Source organism: Fundulus heteroclitus, unplaced genomic scaffold (assembly GCF_011125445.2).
Source record: "Fundulus heteroclitus isolate FHET01 unplaced genomic scaffold, MU-UCD_Fhet_4.1 scaffold_58, whole genome shotgun sequence".
In the NCBI taxonomy this organism is placed as follows: Eukaryota; Metazoa; Chordata; class Actinopteri; order Cyprinodontiformes; family Fundulidae; genus Fundulus; species Fundulus heteroclitus.
The window spans coordinates 1,815,107-1,835,481 of NW_023397011.1; the positions used below are offsets into that span (position 1 = coordinate 1,815,107).

The 20,375-nt window shown below is 39.8% G+C and overlaps 1 protein-coding gene across 1 annotated transcript in view; it reads right to left on the reverse strand.

The window, feature by feature from the left end:
- Positions 1–856: 856 nt before the first annotated feature.
- plod1a (procollagen-lysine, 2-oxoglutarate 5-dioxygenase 1a) overlaps positions 857–20,375 on the reverse strand; it is a 54,229-nt gene continuing 34,710 nt past the window's right edge. Inside the window, exons 15-19 of the mRNA XM_012856542.3 lie at positions 19,712–19,777; positions 19,517–19,621; positions 19,193–19,339; positions 5,878–6,003; positions 857–1,447 (exon numbers count right to left, since the gene is read on the reverse strand). Coding sequence (XP_012711996.3) covers positions 1,292–1,447; positions 5,878–6,003; positions 19,193–19,339; positions 19,517–19,621; positions 19,712–19,777 — 600 coding nt within the window. The 3' untranslated portion in view covers positions 857–1,291. The remainder of the gene's footprint in view (positions 1,448–5,877; positions 6,004–19,192; positions 19,340–19,516; positions 19,622–19,711; positions 19,778–20,375) is intronic.

The following is a 20,375-nucleotide window of genomic DNA, read 5'->3' on the forward strand; positions in this document are numbered from 1 at the left end:
TACAAACATTTCCCAATAAACCTTTTACTTCACCCTCAGCCCGCTGCCCAAACCTCTGTCCTTTGTTAGTTCTGTCCAGTTTTGGCCATTCACAGAAGGGGCGTTAAAGGAGGAAGCTTTTGGCTTGTCGTTGGTGGCTAGCGTTCAGCTCTGCAGCATGAGCTAACGGCGTGGTCAGGGTCGGAGGCCTGGTCCCTGCTGTGTTCTCTGACCCCGGTTGCAGTCACGATTTAAGCAGATTTCTCCTCGGCATGGGGAGGTGGCTTCTGTGCCGGCTTTTCAGCTCTGCGTTGCCTGGAACCAGCTCCGTCTGTGGTGCGCTGAGAAAGCAGAACAAAGCTGGCATTGACGGATTCCTTCACTTCGGCATCTGTTTTAAGCAGAAGTGAGAGACTTATCTTTGAATCGGCTGGCAGTTTCTCCCTATGCCAGGGAGGAACTGAGTTTCAGAGAGGCTCATTCTCACTCAGCTCACGGTCTCTTCCAGGCCCCATGGATGGTTCCTGGAGGTCTTCAGTCACATGGCTCCCCCCTCTCCTTGAGTGCTGGTCCTCAGAGGGTTTGGAGGTGTGTGTCTCAGCAGCTTGGAGTCAGGAGGAGAGAGTCGCAGAAGAAGAAGAGAGCTCTGTGTCTGTGGAAGAAAGGTTTTATAGCTGGCAGGGGTCACAGCTGACCTCCTGCTGGGAATAAGGGGCCGTCCAAGCCTTCAGGGTTTCATGTTGCGGCCAGAGTGGATTTCCTTTGTGACCCCCCTCCATACTACATGTTCAGAATTCAATCTGAGATCAATTATTCATCATGGCATATTATGGCATAACAATATACAAGTGATGGTCATATAATTAGAATCATCATCAACATGAAAAGGTTGATTTTTATTTTATTTTATTTCAGTACTTCTATTAAAAAAGTAAAAGTCACCATTAAAAGGACTTCGCAGGTGTGTTGAGTTAATTAGCTGATTACAGTTTTGCTGAATACTAGTGTCTTTCCTTGCTGCACGCAACCTGCACATTAAACAATCCCAAGGAAAGGTGAAAAGTCATACCTCTGACCAGGACCATTTATTTGTGAAACTTAAGCCCCGGGAATCTGAAATGCTAATTCATGTTAAAGTTCTACATTAAATCATATTCAGAGTGACATGATGACCTAAGGTTCATGTAAAGCTCATTGAATGTCAAATGACCGATATTTCCGACAGATGGAAATAAAAATGTCCAATGATTTAGAAAGTTTGTTTCTGTATGTCACAGAGTCCCATTTAGTCTGGGATGTATCATCCTGAAGTTCAAGGATCCACAAAGGTCACTGCAATGTAGCGAACTCCAGCAGTGGTCGGCAGACCTTCATGATAGTGGGTGAGGCGGCCTGGATGCATTAGGGCCCAGCCTTTCCGAGGGGCCTGGATGGAGCAGTCATATCGGAGGAAGCGGCATCCACCACCCTGCATTCAAAAAGCAACACTTGACAACTTTCACTCAAAACAAAGATCAAGTAATTGAATTTAAAAAATATAAAAAAGAACACAGAAAAGACAAAGATTTCATCTTAAAAAGCTTCTATTTGAAGCCAGCAACATGTTTAATTAAGACATAAACTGGGTTTCCTCAAAAATAGACATAAGGATTAAATAAATTATACAATGAGACATAAATGTATACCTCTCTTGATTAGCTTCTGTGTTTATTCACCTTTGTAATAATTAACTTTTTTACATGTAATTTTCTTTACTTAATTTTTTATATGGATTTATTTGTGTATGTTTTAATTTTTTTTCTGTTTTATTCTGACTTTGTATTTTTTACCCTATTTATTTCTTCAACACTATTTATTTCTGCCTGATACTTTTACATTTCTGAATGCCATCCGTCCGTCCGTCTTCTTCCGCTTATCCGGGGTCGGGTCGCGGGGGTAGCAGCTTCAGTAGGGAGGCCCAGACGTCCCTCTTCCCGGCCACTTGGGCCAGCTCCTCAGGAGGAATCCCAAGGCGTTTCCAGGCCAGCCGGGAGACATAGTCCCTCCAGCGTGTCCTGGGTCTTCCCCTGGGCCTCCTCCCGGTGGGACGTGCCCGGAACACCTCACCAGGGAGGCGTCCAGGAGGCATCCTGACCAGATGCCCGAGCCACCTCAACTGGCTCCTCTCGACGTGGAGGAGCAGCGGCTCTACTCTGAGTCCTCCCCGGATGACTGAGCTCCTCACCCTATCTCTAAGGGAGAGCCCAGACACACCACGGAGAAAACTCATTTCAGCCGCTTGTATCCGGGATCTCGTTCTTTCGGTCACGACCCAAAGCTCGTGACCATAGATGAGGGTAGGAACGTAGATCGACCGGTAAATCGAGAGCTTCGCCTTTTGGCTCAGCTCTCTCTTCACCACAACAGATCGGTGCAGCGCCCGCTTCAAAGCAGACGCTGCACCAATCCGCCTGTCGATCTCCCGCTCCATCTTCCCCTCATTCGTGAACAAGACCCCAAGATACTTGAACTCCTCCACTAGGGGCAGCACATCCTCCCCAACCCGGAGAAGGCACTCTACCCTTTTCCGGTTCAAGACCATGGTCTCGGATTTGGAGGCACTGATTTTCATCCCGGCCGCTTCCCAATCGGCTGCAAACGAGGAGGGGGTGTATCTTACTGGAACAACTTCTGCCAATTAGTTGGTTAGATCGGATAGCTGAATCTACATGCTACAGCCATTGGTGTCAATGACTGCTGCTAACGGCCACAGTCACAATGGCTTCCCAGGTTATGAGTGAACTGAGCCGAGTCATTTAGCAACTTTATTTGAAAAAAAAAAATAAAAATACACTGTTATTCCTGAATTTGTTATCTGTTGGGTTTACACTCAGACTGAACATGTGTTTCAGTTAGCAGCACACATACCCACTTATGTCGACATTTGACAAGTGTCATGCCAAGCTAGTTATCTCTGAATCATTGTTATGGGAATATTATTCTGAAGTCTCTATGGCCCCACACCACTTGAACATGTAAGCATGGGCCTGCTGATTGCAAGTCTAAATGCTGTGTAGCTACTGTGCGGGATGATGATTGTCTTGGATAGACTGTCTTTGTTTTGTCTCATACCAAGGCCACTATCGAGTATTAGGGAGAGCCGAAAGCGAGGAGGGGCAGAAACGGGCAGAAACAGGCAGACACAGACTGGAGCGAGACTTGGGGTGAGATTTCTTTCCATCTATGTGATCTCTGCTCTGTTTCTCAATAAAAGCGCTGGAACTACATCACTCCACCGTTTTCTTATTCAATAACTCTAGGGAGTCATTAGGCGCCTGCATTGCAGGGCCTATTACTCTGCACCTAATAATTAAAACGTGCGTCTCGACGCCGTGAAGCGGGCTATTTGTACTTCGCGCCATTTCGAATTACCATGGTGACAAAATTAGAGGAAAACCACCCTTAAAACAGAGCTAAACTCCACATAATGCATGACCATATATGGTGCTGGTCTTTGGTACAGTGGTCTAGTTCAGGAACTGCCAGTCAAGAAGTCGCAGGATCACAACCTGTTGTGACAAGTTTAGACAATTACTTTTTCACCCCCATAGTGTATATATCAAAACGTGTGTCTTCATCCAGTCAACTGCTGTTTTTGTATCAGCCGCCATTTTGAGTTACCATGGCGACTTCATGAACAAAAAACATGCAAAATCGCATTTTCTCCCTTTTTGTGGCACTTTCCAGTGCAGCATTTGGACCAAACTAACAGAGTACTATCACCCGGTGATACTGAACACAACCATATTAGCGGCTAATGGTTAGCATGTTGCTAACCGGAAGTAGCTCTAGGAAGGTCCTACTCTTCACAGAGTATGTATTTCCTTTACAGAGAAAGCTCCACAACAAATTTGGGACATATCGGATAAAGCATGTCTATTTTATGAGGTGTCAAACATCCAGTTTTGCCCCCTTTTTTTGTCTCTGCTACATGCTGCAGACATGCTCCACAGACACCAAAATCACATAATCTTTTTCTTTTCTTTCTTTTTTTTATTTAAAAGGGGACAGTGTACATTAATCAACATTAAAACAATATAAATGTACCCGAGTTAGCTAAAAAGTGCTAATTTTCATCGGTAGTCCCCCAGCCAGGTGTAAAAAAGGCAACCTTAAAAATAATCACAAGTATAAAATCACAAGATAAAATTACAATGCCAATTACATAAAAAACATTATGGTTAAGAAATACAATTCATGTAAAATAATTATAAATTATTTCAATACACACAGAAAACCTTAGTGCCCACAAGTTTGGCTCTCTACAAGCCATTTTTTTGCATTCTTTTTGAATGAAAAGAATGACAAGGACTCTCTGATGGTTTCTGGCACTGTGTTCCATTGCTGAGATGCTCTTACGGAGAAGACAGCCTGACCAAAAGCTGTTTTTCAATAGACATGTAACAGCAAGCCGGTAAAACCCGATCTTTATCAATATCCATATACAAATAGGGAGTTAGGAACAAAATGATGTCACATCATTTGATGAAAACAAACCCACAGAACGGTTAATCTGAAGTCACAGAGAAAGGGAAACTGAAAAACTGATGTAGACAAACTTGCTAAAATGTCATTGCGGCCATTCAAAATGAAACTCAGTAGTTTGTGTGGCCCCAATGTCTGCATGCCTGATGTAATGCTCCTTATGAGATGATGGATGGTATCCTCCACTGTTTTTCATTTTTTGAACATTGTTATTTTTCCTTAGTTTATATACTTATACTTAAAATGTCTTCGTTGAGAGCAAAGTGAAACTGACGTCAAATTCCTTGTTTCGGTGACAAACCTGGTCATTAAAGCTGATCATTAAAGCTGATTCTAATGAAAAACTTTTACGTCTGTTATAGATGTGACAGACAGTAAATAAAATAAAAAAATAAAATATTACTTATTTTTGTCTTTTTTAACCACCTTATAAAACCAAAATGCTTTCAGTGCTACTTTGAGCAAAGAAACCCTCTATTCCACACAGAGGAAAAAAAACAAACGAATGGTGAGGTCTTTGAAACACATGGGCTGTTTGAAAGTGAATTTGAGGGTTTTCAGAGCTAAAACAAGATTGCTTCAGAAGTACAAAAACAGAAAACTCCATCCAAAGCCTAGCCATAAAAACAAGCCTGTGACTTTAGTAACATAAATGTTTTCCTAGAATTAACAGGTATATAGAGCTGGAGTTTACGGCATGGGAAAGTAGAAAAACAGGTCCAAAACCCCGTGAAACACCATTGAACAATATAGCAAAGTTCCAGTACACCGCCTCATATCTCATCTTAATTATCAAGCAGAGAAATCAACACCAATGACGAGAAGAATTTCAGTTCACTGGTTCAGTGAAAAATCAACAAAAAAAACATCAACCAGAAAAAGGACAAAAACTGAGAAGTCAAAAACAAACTTTTAACTAAGCTTTAAATTTGTTATTTTTTCTGCTTAGGAAAGTTTAACATATTTAAGTCCAGACAGTACTGGCAAATATGTTTACCTGAAAATTCTTGCTTTTTGATCAAGAGAACCAAACTAACAAAATGTTACAAATACTCTTCTTTTAGCTAAGAATATCCCCAAAAAAAAATTCTCTATAAAAGACATTTTTTTAATCAACATTTTTTTATTTCTGTAAAATAAATACTTTTTTAATCTGAGAAGGCATCAAGTTTTTAAACGCCCACTGTTTTTCAATGATACAATGAAATGTGTGATTTTTTTAAAGCATCTTATACTAGTTGTCAAAAACTATGACTAACTCCTTGAATGTATTTTTTGTGAGTCACTTTTGTGATGAGCAGCTTGTATTCTCAGCTGATATTTTCTTTCCAAAATCTGTTAAGGTGCATGGCAGAAGGTCACATTTCTGCTTACCTGGTAATCAGTGCCGACTTGATTGAGTGCAATGTTTATGGTGAAAGTAGATGCATCATGGTGTGGTCTCAGAGAGGGCTGCTCGTCCGGCTTATATCTAACTACAAAGGCCAACTCAAACTGAGCCTACAAACACAGAGAGACAAGAGTCATTCAGAAAAAAAGTGTCTTGCGGTAGAACAGGGTTCAAAACTCTCACATCTCCTGCTAAGGAGGCAAGGCATCAGCAGGCCCAGCATTTGATTCCAGAAGTGGAGCAGAGAAGCAAAAGAAAACAGCTGCCTCCTCAAGTCCTAAAGCTTCTATCACCTGGAGGAACTGCATCATTTACCTCAAAGTTAACACTTTTGCTGTTGAGAGCTATGTTAACAGTGAAGGTAGAGGTATCATGGTGAGGGATGAGCAGTGGTTGCTCATCAGGTTTGTATCTCACCACAAAGATTGGATTGGACGAAAGAGGACTTGCTCGTCAGAAAAAGGACACATGGCAAAATGTTACATCATTATACAAGAGACATTATGTCATCATTCAACTGCTGGTTGTCAAGGTGGTGTCCTGAAAATGACATGGGCTGCTTTGATAACTGGTAAACATTCTGGGGAAAACCTGGTCTGATCCGGGGAGACAGCATCCATTCCACTTTGAATGGTGCAGCTCTTCTTTCAAGGAATCTGGCCGGATTTATTAGTTCTCCAAAATCCTGACAACCCAGGGTCCAGACCAGAAGCTGCAGAAACACACCTTTCTGCAGCTTCTGCACACTCATCTATATTTATCCATAAATCCTGATGAATCCAATCAGTTACTTTGACTACAGGCATGTCTTGATGACATCAAAAGCTAGATGACTTTAAATTTCCTGCATTTAAATTCTGACAAGACAGAAGTTGTAATCTTTGGACCAGAGTCCTCAAAAAATAAACTTCTCAATCAATCACTTAATCTGGATGGCATTAACTTGGCCTCTGGTAATAAAGTAAAAAATCTTGCAGTTATCTTTGACCAAGACATGTAATTTAAATCCCATATTAAACAGGTTTCCAGAATTTATTTTTTTCACCTCCGGAATATCGCCAAAATTAGAAAACATTCTGTCACGGGGAGATGCTGAAAAACTAGTCCATGCATTTGTTACTTCAAGGCTGGACTGTTGTAATTCTTTACTATCAGGAAGTCCACAAAATGCAGTTCAAAGTCTTCAGCTGATCCAAAATGGTGCAGCAAGAGTTTTGATGAAAATCAACAAGAGGGATCATATTTCTCCAATTTTAGCTTCCCTTCATTGGCTTCCTATTAAATCAAGAATATAATTTAAAATTCTTCTTCTCACGTATAAAGCCCTTAATAATCAAGCTCCATCATATATCAGAGCTCTGATTACCCCGTATGTACCTAACAGAGCACTTCGCTCTCAGATTGCAGGTCTGCTGGTGGTTCCTAGAGTCTCTAAAACTAGAATGGGAGGCAGATCCTTTAGTTATCAGGTTCCTCTCCTGTGGAACCAACTCCCAGTTTTGGTCCGTGAGGCAGACACCCTGTCTGCTTTTAAGACTAATCTTAAAACTTTCCTTTTTGACAAAGCTTATAGTTAGAGTGGCTCATGTTACCCTGAGCGATCTCTATAGTTATGCTGCTATAGGCTTAGGCTACTGGAGTACATCAAGGTCTATTTTCCTCACTCTACTGAGTTCTACTGTTCTCCAATTAGCATTGCTTGTCGTCATTTCAGCTTTTAACTTTTTGTTCTGATACAACATGGGTTGAAACACATACCAAATGTTGTTCTTTTAGGTGAACTTTGGTTCTTTAAGTCAAACTAAATGTTATTTCATCAAATAACGTTTTGTTTAACTCAGGATTTGCATTGTGAACAGATTGAAACACATAACTAATTTAAAACAACATTTGGCAAGCTAAGTTAACTCCATTCCATGTTTTTCTTAAGTCAGATAAAATTATGCTGATGAATTATGATTAACCATTTTTGTTTAGTCTTTTGGTTTTTTTGCATGTAAATAGTTCCTTAGCTTGGCCTCTTTTTATCTTCAGTTTGCTTAGTAGTTTAGTTAAGTTTCACTAGCCTAGTAGAGAGAATTTATCGATTGAAATGGTGTTAATTCAGAACAGCATTATATAGTGATGTTCTCTGGATGTTCATTTTATTTGTGTTATTGAACTTGAAGAGAAGTTGTCACTCATTTATTCTATGTGTGTGCAGAGTTTGCTGTTAAAAGATTGCTAGTGCTCGTATCCTCCCTTTCAACTATTGTCCTGATATCAGCTTAAGAGCTGATATCCTCCAGACAATACTTTACAGACAGAGAGTTATTTATCAAACATTAATTAACTTTAAACAGTGTATAATTGCACAACATTCCATATCTTCCAAACTGTAAATCATGGATCTGGTCACCTGGACTCTTTATGCAATTGATGAAATTTTCTCAACAATAAGACTGGGCGAAGGAGAGCCCGTGCCCAATGGGACATGTTCAGCTGGAAACACGGTGGGAGGAGGATTGTGTGTCTGTCCATTTTGTCAGTCGAGGATGTTGAAAATGTTTTCAAAATTGGATTCATGATAATAGGATTTCAGCATTTTGGAGCTGGTGGTTACCTGGAGTATCGAGAAATTCTGAAAACATGGGCAGCTGGTACGGCCCATGTCAAGGCTGCCTGAACTATGTGAGGGATATATACCAACACTACATTACCATCTAATGTAGAACAGATTACTGGATCAATGTGTGCTTCTGTGCTTTTTTGTCTGTCTTGTTGTGTCTCTGCTCTGTTTTCTGTAACCCCCAGTCGGTCGAGGCAGATGACCGTTCATACTGTGCCCGGTTCTGCAGGAGGTTTTTCCTTCCCGCTAATGGGTGGTTTTTATTTTCCACTGTCACTTCATGCTTGCTCAGAATGAGGGATTGCTGCAAAGCCATGGACAATGCAGACGACTCTCCCTGTAGCTCTACGCTTCTCCAGGAGTAAATGCTGCTTGTTGGGACTTTGAAGCAATCAACTGGTTTCCCTTATATAGGAATTTTTTACCAATCTGTATAATATGATTGATTTTGACTTTCTAAAGTGCCTCGAGATGACATGTTTCATGAATTGGCGCTATATAAATAAAATTGAATTGAATTGAATTGAACTAAGACTGAAATGCGGTGTAAGCAGCACTGTAGGCCAGCTGCGGTTTCTCCATGCTGGCAGAATGGGAATGATCTTGGAGAAAGCTGGACTCTGGGAGAATGACCACAATTTTGGCTTTTGTGGAATCGTTATTGAGAACCAGCAAGACTTTAAGGCAGACAGAAAACTAAGAGTCTACTTACCCAAAACAAATGCTGCTATCCAATCTGTCTGCCCTTCAATCTTAATTTCTCCTGGATGTTATGTAAATAAGACACTTTGTGGCATCTGTGACTTGGGGCTCGTTCTTCGTACGTCACTAACTCAGTTAGCTGGATTTGAATGTTGACGATTTGGCATGATCTTGGATTGTTCGGTTCTTCGAAACTCATCTTGGACTTGCTGTCATAACAACATGTGTGCAAGCTTGAGAGCAGGCTTATTTCATGTAAACAGGATTAGATTGCAGATGTATAAGCGGAGGAGATAGGGAAGTCTGTCGTAGCCATGTCCATTTTTACGACTGCAACCTGTTGCGGAAGGTGCAAGAATATTTGCAGAGTTTTTCGAATTAATCACGTATTGCGCAATAGGCAGGATGCTTTAGCGCAGCGTGACAGTGTAATTGTAGAGAGATTTTTCTTGGTGGCTGTTATAAACAGACAAACACATCATTTAACAGTGGCTTTTAAAGAGGAAAAAGTGGTGTTAGAGCCATAAATAGAAAGTCTTTAAGTTATTTGTATGATGGTTAGCTTTTTATTTTTATCATATTCAGTAAGAAGATTTGTTCAGGCCATTTTATTGTGAAGTTTAGTTTAACTTTGAAAGGCTTAACGCATTAATTTTCTGCTACTTTTTGCCAGCCCTCTCTCCTGACTTTAACAGACTTTGAGGTGTTCCCCGTCATTTTAATTAATGACTCAAATTCGGCATAACCTTCCATTAAAAGCTTGTGTTCTGCTTGGGAGAAAAACTGTGCGCGTTCTTTGGCCATGCTGAACAGCCAATAGCAGCGTTGCTGATCATTGTTTCTACTATCGACACATTTTCCCTTTTAAACAAACGCATGAATGCGCAGTTATCTCAGATAACTCAATCCAGCCATACTAATCATAAACAACAGGTGTGTTTGAAGAAGCTGTAGTGTCAGAAAGGTCAGATCAGAGACCTCAACCTTTAACTTTATGAATATAAACAACTAAGCTCTGAATTTTGAGTAATGAAGCAAGCTCGTTCCAGTGAAACAATGAAACAAAAGAAGTTATTCTATTTGTAGCTTTGTAAAGGTTGGACAAAATTACTTAACTTATAACTCATCGAATCTGGGGTTGCAATACATAAAAACGGCTATATTTCCTACAGGATTCCGCCTTTAAGACTCTTAGTGGCCTAAAAGCGAAGCATAATGTAATCATTCCGTCTGCTCCGACCACAGACAAAACTTGCTCGGAGAACAATGTCAAACTCAGCCTTTGGCTTGCATAATTATGCACTAAAAACGCCCTGAGCAATAGAGGAGATTTGTCTGGTCAGTGCGGAGACTGAGATGAGAAACCTGTCACTGTGAAAGGTGATGGCAATGGATATAAACTGTAACAGGCTAGAAGTGCATGGAGCTGAAAAGAAGGAAAACAGCAGCTGGATCATGCGTAAAGACGCAGCATGAATGCCTGTGTGCTTCAAGTGTTGCAGCTGAGGGGAAAATGTCAGACCTTGATGAAATTCAGCCTCATTCACCAATGAGGTTATAGATCTACATTGATAATCAAATCCATAGATTATTAATAATCGGTAGCGTTTCCATTGCCTGGATGTGAATCTGATAAATGAGTTTGTGCCTTTTGTAATCAACTACAATATTTTCTTGTTAAATCAGGAAAAACAATTGTGTTATGTTGTTCCGCTGTTTTTGAAGAACTTCTGTTTGCAAAACAACCATGTTTCCCCCTTTTTAAACACTAATAATATTCTTAACATTATTTACACAATCTAAAAACTAGTAATTCAAAACAGAATAAAAAGTTAAAGCCAGAAAAATGTAAAATAAAAGGCAGATCCACAAAACAAACAATAAATACAACAAATCAAGCTGACATCTCAAACTGGGTTAAAGGCCAAAAAAAAGATCTGTTTTAAGAGAACATTAAAAACCGAAAGTGAAATGGCCTGCCTGATTTGTAAAGCTAGTCGAATCCAGAGTTTTGTGCAACGACAGAGAACGTGCGGTTATCTCTCTGAAACAACACAAACTTTGTTGACATCCATTATTTCTGCAATGCATTCAGGAAGTTTGTTTGCAGAGCAACTATTTTCCTTTATAGTGTCATAAAAGAAGACATCATTGTCCTCATATTAAGCAGTCTTGGTGTGTTGAAACGATCAACAGAACAGCTTTTTGTGTTTTCTGTTTTAACCCACTAACTGAACAATAAAGTGTTGACACTTCTCTTTCACTTTTTAAGTAAAGCAAAACATATCTACTTCCATGTCTAGATGTGTAGTGGTTAAAAATGAGACAGGGTTGACTGGATCCGCTTTTGTCGTGACAGGAGAACCGAGCTACTAACCCCCACCCAGTTCATAACCACGGTTTGTTTTAAACATAATGTTTGTTTTCGTTTGGCTCTGCCATCGTTCGATAGTGCTATGAGCGTTAGTACATCATCAAGCTAATTTGATCTCATTCAACATTCTTTAACATGAACTTTAGTTCTCTAACTTGGATCTGCAGTGAACCAGGATTCACTCAATCATTCTGATAATGGTCTTCAACTATATTATTTGTCCTTTTGTTTCTTTTGTGTGTACATAGTTTCTTAGTTTCTTTAGTCTTACTTTTACTAAGTAGTTTAGTTAAGTTTCACTAGCCTAGTGGAGAGGATTTGATGAAATAGTGTTAATTTAGATAAACAGCATTCTATAGTGGTGTTCTCTAGATGTTCATTTTTATTTCTGTTAATAAATTGTTGAGAAGTTTATTCAATAGGTGTGCAGAGTTTGCTGTTAAAAGAACACCAGTGCTCAAATCACCCTTTCAACTATTGCCTTAACATCAGCTGTTTGGGGTGATATTCACCTGACAATACAAAACAGACCAAGAGTTAATTATTAAACATGAAATAACGTAGAACAGTGCGTAATAGCACAACACCAGCAATCTCGCCTGACCTTAATTGTGTAGAGGATGATGCAATACATCAGACTTAACAATTTAGAAGAGCTGAAGGCCACTATCAGAAAAACCCGGGCTCTCAGAACACCTGAGCAGTGCTACAGATTCAGAGTTCCACACCACACTAAGCATTGTTTGTTTATTTTAAACGGCTCGATATTTGAGAGTAACATAAAACGGTCAGTAAAGTTTTTGTCTCGGAGAAAACCCCTCAATCAACATAAGGTAATGCACTAGCTGTTATTAGCTTGACGTACACTATGGTACCCAGCTAATGTGCTGCACCCCTCCTTTGAGCGGCATCTCTTACAACGCTTCTCGCGCTTGTGTTACGTCGCAAATCCCACAAGTTTTTTAAAGTGTCTTTGCTTTGTCTCTGTGGTTGACACTTCACCCTGGTGAAAAATCAATAGACTGACCCATTTAAATACACATTGCGCCAGAGAGGTTCAGGTCACTCATAATTTAAAAAATGTATGCCGTGCATGCGGCCCACTCAGGCAGCTGCAGGTGTGAAACTCCCACAGATTGCAGTTGTGATAGGGAAAAGACCCCCCCTCCCCCCATTCTACTGTGAGGAGGCTGACACTCTGTCACAGCAATGCTGTTGCCATCGACTTTTCAGACCCCTGCTCCAATTCAATAAAATTTTATTTATACAGCGCCAATTCATGAAACATGTTGTCTCAAGGCACTTTACAAAGTCAAAATCAATCAGGTAATTTATTTATTTATTTTCAAAATAGCAACTTCTCACCTTTTTTTCTGTTATTGGCGACTTCATGTGAAAACACCGTTTGTTCTCCAGTTAACTTCTGCAGTGAGTCTCACAGACAGCTGCTGCTAACTCATCCTGGTTGCAAACCCACCATATGAAGCTTCATAACCCGTAGCAGACGGAGCAAAGAAATCAGAAACTTCACTCCATTTGCATTCTCTCTGAGAGACACACCAAGTTGCGCGCCGGACCCCTTATAGACCATGTAAAATGCAATGAGAAAGCAACTGAAGTTTTTTTTAAATTATAAACAAGCAGGTAGGCTATAATATAAAAAGTAGTGGCAAACAGTGAAAAGCCCATCCTTACGGGGTAAGATCACTTCCTAAATAGACTTGTAAATAAAAGGATAGTTGTGTGCATATTAGTCAGAAGTTGTGCATAACAAACATTTGTAAACTCATAATAATTTAAATCGCATTCAAAAGATACAACATACAGTTTAAATAGTTACAACTTCAATAACTAATAAATACAAATTTCAAGTTTAAATTTGTGCTTTACTTTTTATGAACACAAACAGCAGCGGCTGCTTGAGAATACGGATTTTTTCTTTGAGAATACAAATTCACAACAGTGGTCTGACGTCACGGTTTCCAAGGCTGGTTGGCCTTGGAAACCGTGACGCATACGCGGCTTGCGCGGCATGCGTTCTTCAGACTGACCGTCTCTGAATGCACCGCAGCCGCAGCTTGATTTCAGACGGCGCAGAGCTCACAGTGGTAAGTTAAACATTCCCTTTTCTGCTGCTGTTGTTCTTCAAAAGTACGTTTTCAGATCGTTTGAGGCAAGAACATTATACTTTTAAGCTTCCCTATGTGGCCTGTTTACAGAGTTAGTGTGTAATTTTAATAAAAAGTCCGACGTTGAGCGTCTGTGCCAACTGGTAGGTTTTTTTAAGATTGACAACCTATTTCCTACTTTTATCTTTAAAAAAACATCATTGAGGATGGTATTAAACATGTGATCACGTTGAAATTGTGACTATTTATCTGTAAATAATTAAAATGAAAACATAATTTTTATATATTAGTAACAGTAAAGGGAGTAGAGTTAAGCTACTTTGTTGCACCTACTAACCTTCACAGCATTGTTCATTAAGGAAAAGTTATTTCTGTCTGCCCACCTTTACAGTGATTAATCTATAAATTATGTGCAGTTAGTTCAGTTAATTCTTTCAGTGAAATGGTAGAAATACCAGAGAAGGGAAGCCATTTGTTACATTTACTACTATACATTTGACCTTTTCTTTCTTGAGAACTATAATAATCTGCATGTTAACCACATATAGTTTTATGGTGTGAAAAGGTGAGAATTGAAAAAACAATTATGGTAACACTTGGCATTTTTTATTTACAGGAAGAAAAATAAACAAAATATGTGAGGATAAACACTTCTGTGCCAATCCTCCAAATATTTTTTAATGAAGGGGACCTGAAACCAGCCGTCAGGCTAAGAAGGGCCACCATCGTCCTCCTCCTTCAGCTGCTGCCCATCCAGAAGGCCCATGGATGGCCACGGGAGATAGAGGTGCTGGTGACTCTCTACTGGCTGACCTGCGGAGCATCCTATAGGGAAACAGATTGCCAGTAAGATCTCTTACCTTCTTGTCCTTAAATAGAGCCAACAATGACACACAATTGATACATACATTATATTAATTGGATAGAAAATTAAGACATATCAGCATATTACCTAAATTACAAGTTAATTTTATATTTGGTGCAGTTCAGGTGGAGGCACGCTACAACAGGCACCACGCCAAGGCGAGAAACATCATTGGGCGTGCCTTTGGTGGTCTGAAGACACGGTGGCGTTTCATCTTTTTAAGGGTACTGGAGGTCCGCCTGACGTTTTCCCCAAAAGTAATCGCCGCCTGCTGCATCCTCCACAATATTTGTATAAAGGCAGGGGACCAGCTAGACGTGGAGGACAAGGAGGTTGACCCAGAGGAGAATGGCCATCCGGCGGCTGAAGACAGGGAGCTGCTGCAGCTGGCTGCATGTTTAAGTGAACATGACTACATCTGACCTAATGTAGATCAGTTGGAGTCATGTACACATGCTGCTTCATTTGATTTTTTTCACCACCTGTAAAAATACATTAAATAATTAGCGAATTAATTTCCATTCCAACAATTTTAATTGAATGTTTGTAGGTCTTGTCTATTTGTATAAGATGTTAATAGAAGTTATTTGTTTTAAACCACGTTAGTAACTGTTAATTTGTTGAATATGTTACACCTTCATTCTGTTCCAAAGTTAAAACATGTTTTCTTTCTCCTCTCAATTCTTCGTGTCCTCACTCAGAGGAAACTCAGGAAAAACATTTATAGAATTTATTTATTTATAGATTTTATATTAGAGCTGGACAATATAGAAAAAAGCATATTGATAAAAAAATGCATATTGATGGATAGATAATTATCAAAAAGATTTAAAACCTGGCTCTTATAATATTGCTAAATGACTTAATTTTAATATATCACACACAAACACTCAATCCCAGTTAAATTCTTATTTACCCAACATTTTTAACCATAACAGTTTTTTTTAAAGAAAAATAACTCAACTTAAGAGACCTGGGTGATGTTATTAAATACTGACAAAGAATAAACTAAAGTGACCGGCACTGTTAGGGAGCGCTGTTAGAGAAAAATTTGCAGCCCGGAACTTTATATCGCGGATCAAGAGTGGCGAGTGGTTGTTTGAAGCCAGGTTTTTCAGCTGCAGACAATAGCAGCATATCCATCACTATGAAGCATGTTACTGCATGCCTGATGTCCTTACGCCACTTGGACGCTTTGTCATTTTATCACAAAGAAGGGAGCCCAGTTTAGCTGCTATACCTGCTTTGTTTTGGAAGAACTTCCAGAAGATTCCTAAGAAGATGATGCGGAGTCACGCGGGGCTGCACAGCTTGTGCTGCTGCAGCAGTGAGCGGCTTACGTGTGAAACAAGTTCACTGTGGTTTATTTCTGTCAGGCTGGCGAACTTGTAAAACCCCGTTTTGGGACAATTTCCTCCCCTGCTTCTTGCTGCGACATATTCACGTGCTCTGTGTTGTGGTTTGAGAGGGCGGCGGTTTGTGACGGTTTGCCTGGGTCCGCGATTACGATTGGTTGAGAGGAAGCAGTGACTGCAGCATCAACTAAGAGGCTAAGAGGAAGGAAGGAAAACTGTCTCTATAACCAACTTTTATCGACCCTTTTTTCCCTTATTGTGCCACACGTCTTTCGACTGATATATATTGTTATTAAATTATCGTCCAGCCCTATTTTATATGCTGCTGTCATCCTTGGGAGACATTTACAATTTATTCCAGCAATTATTAAGTTAATAAAGCAACACGCGTCAGTCTGATAAACACAAAACAAATAAATCTAACTCTTTTTGTTAAATTACGCACCAACTCTGTAAATAGGGAAGCTTAAAAGTATAATGTTCTCGCCTCAAACGATCTGAAAACGTACTTTTGAAGAACAGCAGCAGCAGAAAAGGGAGTGTTTAACTTACCACTGTGATCTCTGCGCTGTCTTCTTCTTCTTCTTCTTCTCTTTTTTTTAATGCCGGTTGGCAAACAACTTATAGGTGCACTACCGCCACCTTCCAGAATGGAGTATGGATCAGACACTCTGCGCTGTCTGGAATCAAGCTGCGGCTGGTTGCATTCTGAGACGATCAGTCTGAAGAACGCATGCGCGGCTCCTATCTTCACACTCTGTGCTCCATTAACCAGCCTTGGAAACCGTGACGTCAGACCACTGTTGTGAATTCGTATTCTCAAAGAAAAAATCCGTATTCTCAAGCAGCCGCTGCTGTTTGTGTTCATAAAAAGTAAAGCACAAATTTAAACTTGAAATTTGTATTTATTAGTTATTGAAGTTGTAACTATTTAAACTGTATGTTGTATCTTTTGAATACGATTTAAATTATTATGAGTTTACAAATGTTTGTTATGCACAACTTCTGACTAATATGCACACAACTATCCTTTTATGTACAAGTCTATTTAGGAAGTGATCTTACCCCATAAATCCTATCCTGCAGCATATCCTGCATCAGAGTTTAATAAAAAGGAGGTTAGTCTTACTGTGAGGAAACCGAGGGTCAAACTGACTCAATTAAACTCAATTAAAGGTTTTAAAGGTACTGAAAATTTTAAAATATGGTTAACAAAGAACTAGTGGAAAATAAATTAAATGCTAACATGTCCTTCAATTCAGATTTTGTGTACCCTGCATAAACTTAAATTCTAAAAATATTTAAAGCATTGTTATATTGTTCTTTGTTTAACCGGGTGAAATCCCAGAGTTAAGGAAATTATTTGTTGTTATGTGAATAAAGTCAATGCATTAAATAGTTGATTAGTACATTTAAAAGTTATGTGGGTTTGAATAATTTTTTTTTTACAAGTAGCAGTGCTGCAATAGCTCCTGCTGGCATGGAGGTGGTGAACAGCAGCATTAAGAAGCCAGAGCACGAACCTTCAGGTGCCTTATAAGGGAACAAAACACACATGCAGGTTCTTAGGTTATGCTGGTGGTGGCATGGCCTGGAATGGTATGAAATTCCGGGCCTGAATTAATGTCTCAGTCCGCCCCTGGAACCAGGTATGCAAACGACCAGGCAGCTGTGATCTATACAGGTAAATTGTATGCTGGTGAGCCTGTGTATGATTTCTTTAAATCAGATTTTTTTTCTGTATGTTGCTTCCTTTTTTTGGACGTCTGTACACTTTCAGATAGATTCCACACAATGTTTTATAAATAGATCCTCTGCTCATTATTTTGACAAATTACAGTCTATTTGTTGAAATCCTGCTTTTGTGTCTAAAACCGTTAGTGTGGCACCCTCCTGCTATTGGTTCAAAAGTTTTTGTGACGTCACCCAGCATAACTGACATCTGTAGCTCTACCGCTGCGGGGTAACAAAGTGCTCCATCTTGAGCCTCAGCTCTGTTGCCAACTCTGCAACTTTTCAGACCCCTCCAGCATTTTTTTCTTTAAAAAAGCAAATAGAAACAAATCTAGCAACGTTTTCTGTTATTTGCAACATTACCAACTTCATGTGAAAGCACCAGTTGTTCTACCGTTATTGTATTGTGGCAGCAGTGAGTGCTGCCATGAGACCTCTCCCCACTTTTCACAGGCAGACAGCTGCTGCCTCTTCCTGAAAACCTGGCTGGAGTCAAAAAAAAAAAAAAAAAGAGAGAGCAGAGAAGAGACCCACTGCGCTCCTTTTTGGCAGATTCAGGTAGCTGCTGCTTTCACTCATCCTTAACACCCCTCCCACTCTCCCACCCATCCGCCTCACCCCGAGCACTTTGGTGGAATTTTTCAAGAATCCATCTTGTCTCGCTTAAACCGACTGTGTCCAAACCAAAAATGGTTAGCAGTATTGAGGTTTAAGGCGGGACATACCGGTGCAACGAAACAAGAGCTGCTGAGCCCACAGCTGAACCAACACAAACATGGCAGCTCAGGAGGACGCACGTGTAGCTGCTGCTGTCACATCTGTTTTGTGAGAATCCACAATTTCTTCTTTGACAGTAGAAGAGCAAGAAGTGCCTTGACTAGCTTACTTTTTTGTGGATTCGCATGACTTCTGCTCCTTAGGTTTTAATTTGATATGACTAAAACCAATCTTTGGTAGGTGGGCACTAGGTGTCGCTTTGCCCAATCAGCTCAGAGTTCTGCTTAAATTCAAACCTTCCCCCAAACGGATTTAATGGGAGCAGGACTAGACTGATAATGTGCAAAACACATTATCAGAGTGCTACACATTTTCAGTTTGGCTGGCCAGGTTAGTTGAACACACACATGCCAATATTTGGGAATAAACACACAATAAAGATTGTGCTTTATCTGTATTGTTTGTTTTATCTTTATTGTTCTGCTTGTTCTGCACAGCATCCTAGAGTGTTCTGAAAGGCATTTTTTAAATACAATGAATGTATTATTATAAAAGCGGATATTCATAACTCTTGTCTCTTGCTCATCTTTTGATCTTAAACCCAAATGATTTTAGTGAACAACAAAAACAAGGGAATCTCCCTTGCTGTTCCAAGGCAGATTTTTTTTGGAGGGGACAGTAGATGGACAGGTGGATAACTGTATTGAAACAAAACTGCAATAGCAAAAGAAATGAGGGCTGGATCAAGAGTTTTGTTTAAGCATTCCTCCCAACTCAAACCTAGAAGCAGACAGTTTTTGGTTCAGCAGTCTCACCTTTGTGTAGTATCCAGGAAACATTTTCTCTGTTATGGGTGCTACATACTCCAGTAAGAACTTATGCCATTCCTTTTCAAAGTTAATCTGGTTCATGTGGATATCGATGGTGGGGACGTTCTCGTAGCCTCCCTGGATTCTGGTATCCTAGAAAATATGTCAGTCCATAATTTATCTGTTAGGGTGGACATGGCAGGCCATGACAATAAAGCAAGAACTCATAATATTGATTTATCTGAATACAGCGCCCAGGCTGTGTCTCACTGACGCACCTTGATGGAATCTTAAGGCTCACAACATTCACACATCCATACAACAACTTACCACATTTCCACCTCCTGACCACCTGCCAAAATGTTCCATTTCTTCAACAAGATGGTTACAAGCAAGATCCGTAAATACTGGGAACCAGTAGACATCTGGACATGGCTGGAAGATTTTATATAACACACAACCAAATACGTAAGATATATTGAAAAATCACAGATTTCAATTTGTTGAGTTTTCTCTTTTTCTTACATTTTCAATCAGCTTATCTTTCATCATGCGGGTGTAATTCTCATGAATGTAGCGCTCCTGCCAGTCCTGAAACAAACAACACAGACACAAAACCTTTTAATCAGTTCATCCACTTACTCACTTACTTACTTACTTACAACTTGCAATGGTTGTTTTCCAGCACTGTGGGGGAATGTTGGTACACTCATCTCTGCAGAATTGTTGTAAATCAACCACACTGGAGGATTCTCAATAGGATTCTGGTCAGGACTTTGACTAGGCCAGGGGTGTCAAACATACGGCCCGCGGGCCGTATGTTTGAACAATTTAGTCCGGCCCTGTGGCTAAATGCATTATCATTATTAAAAAAAAAAAAAAAAAAAAAAAAATTCCCAGTGTCCTGTCTGGCAATGTGGCAATAAGATACCACAAAGAGCTCATCATATTTGACTTTCACAAGTGGACAAGATAAAAGGAAAAGAATGATAAAACAATTATTGAAAAAAACATGTACTTTGTTTAATTGAAAATATGCAGTTCCTATATTGTCCACGAGGGGCGCTGTGTTTTAATTAGCAGATTAAGCTTCAGGTGTGGAAAAATTCAAATCATTTCTTAATTTTTATCTGTTTGATGTATTTTGTCATGCAGGACAGTGTTTTTAAGTTCCAAAAAATGTGAATAA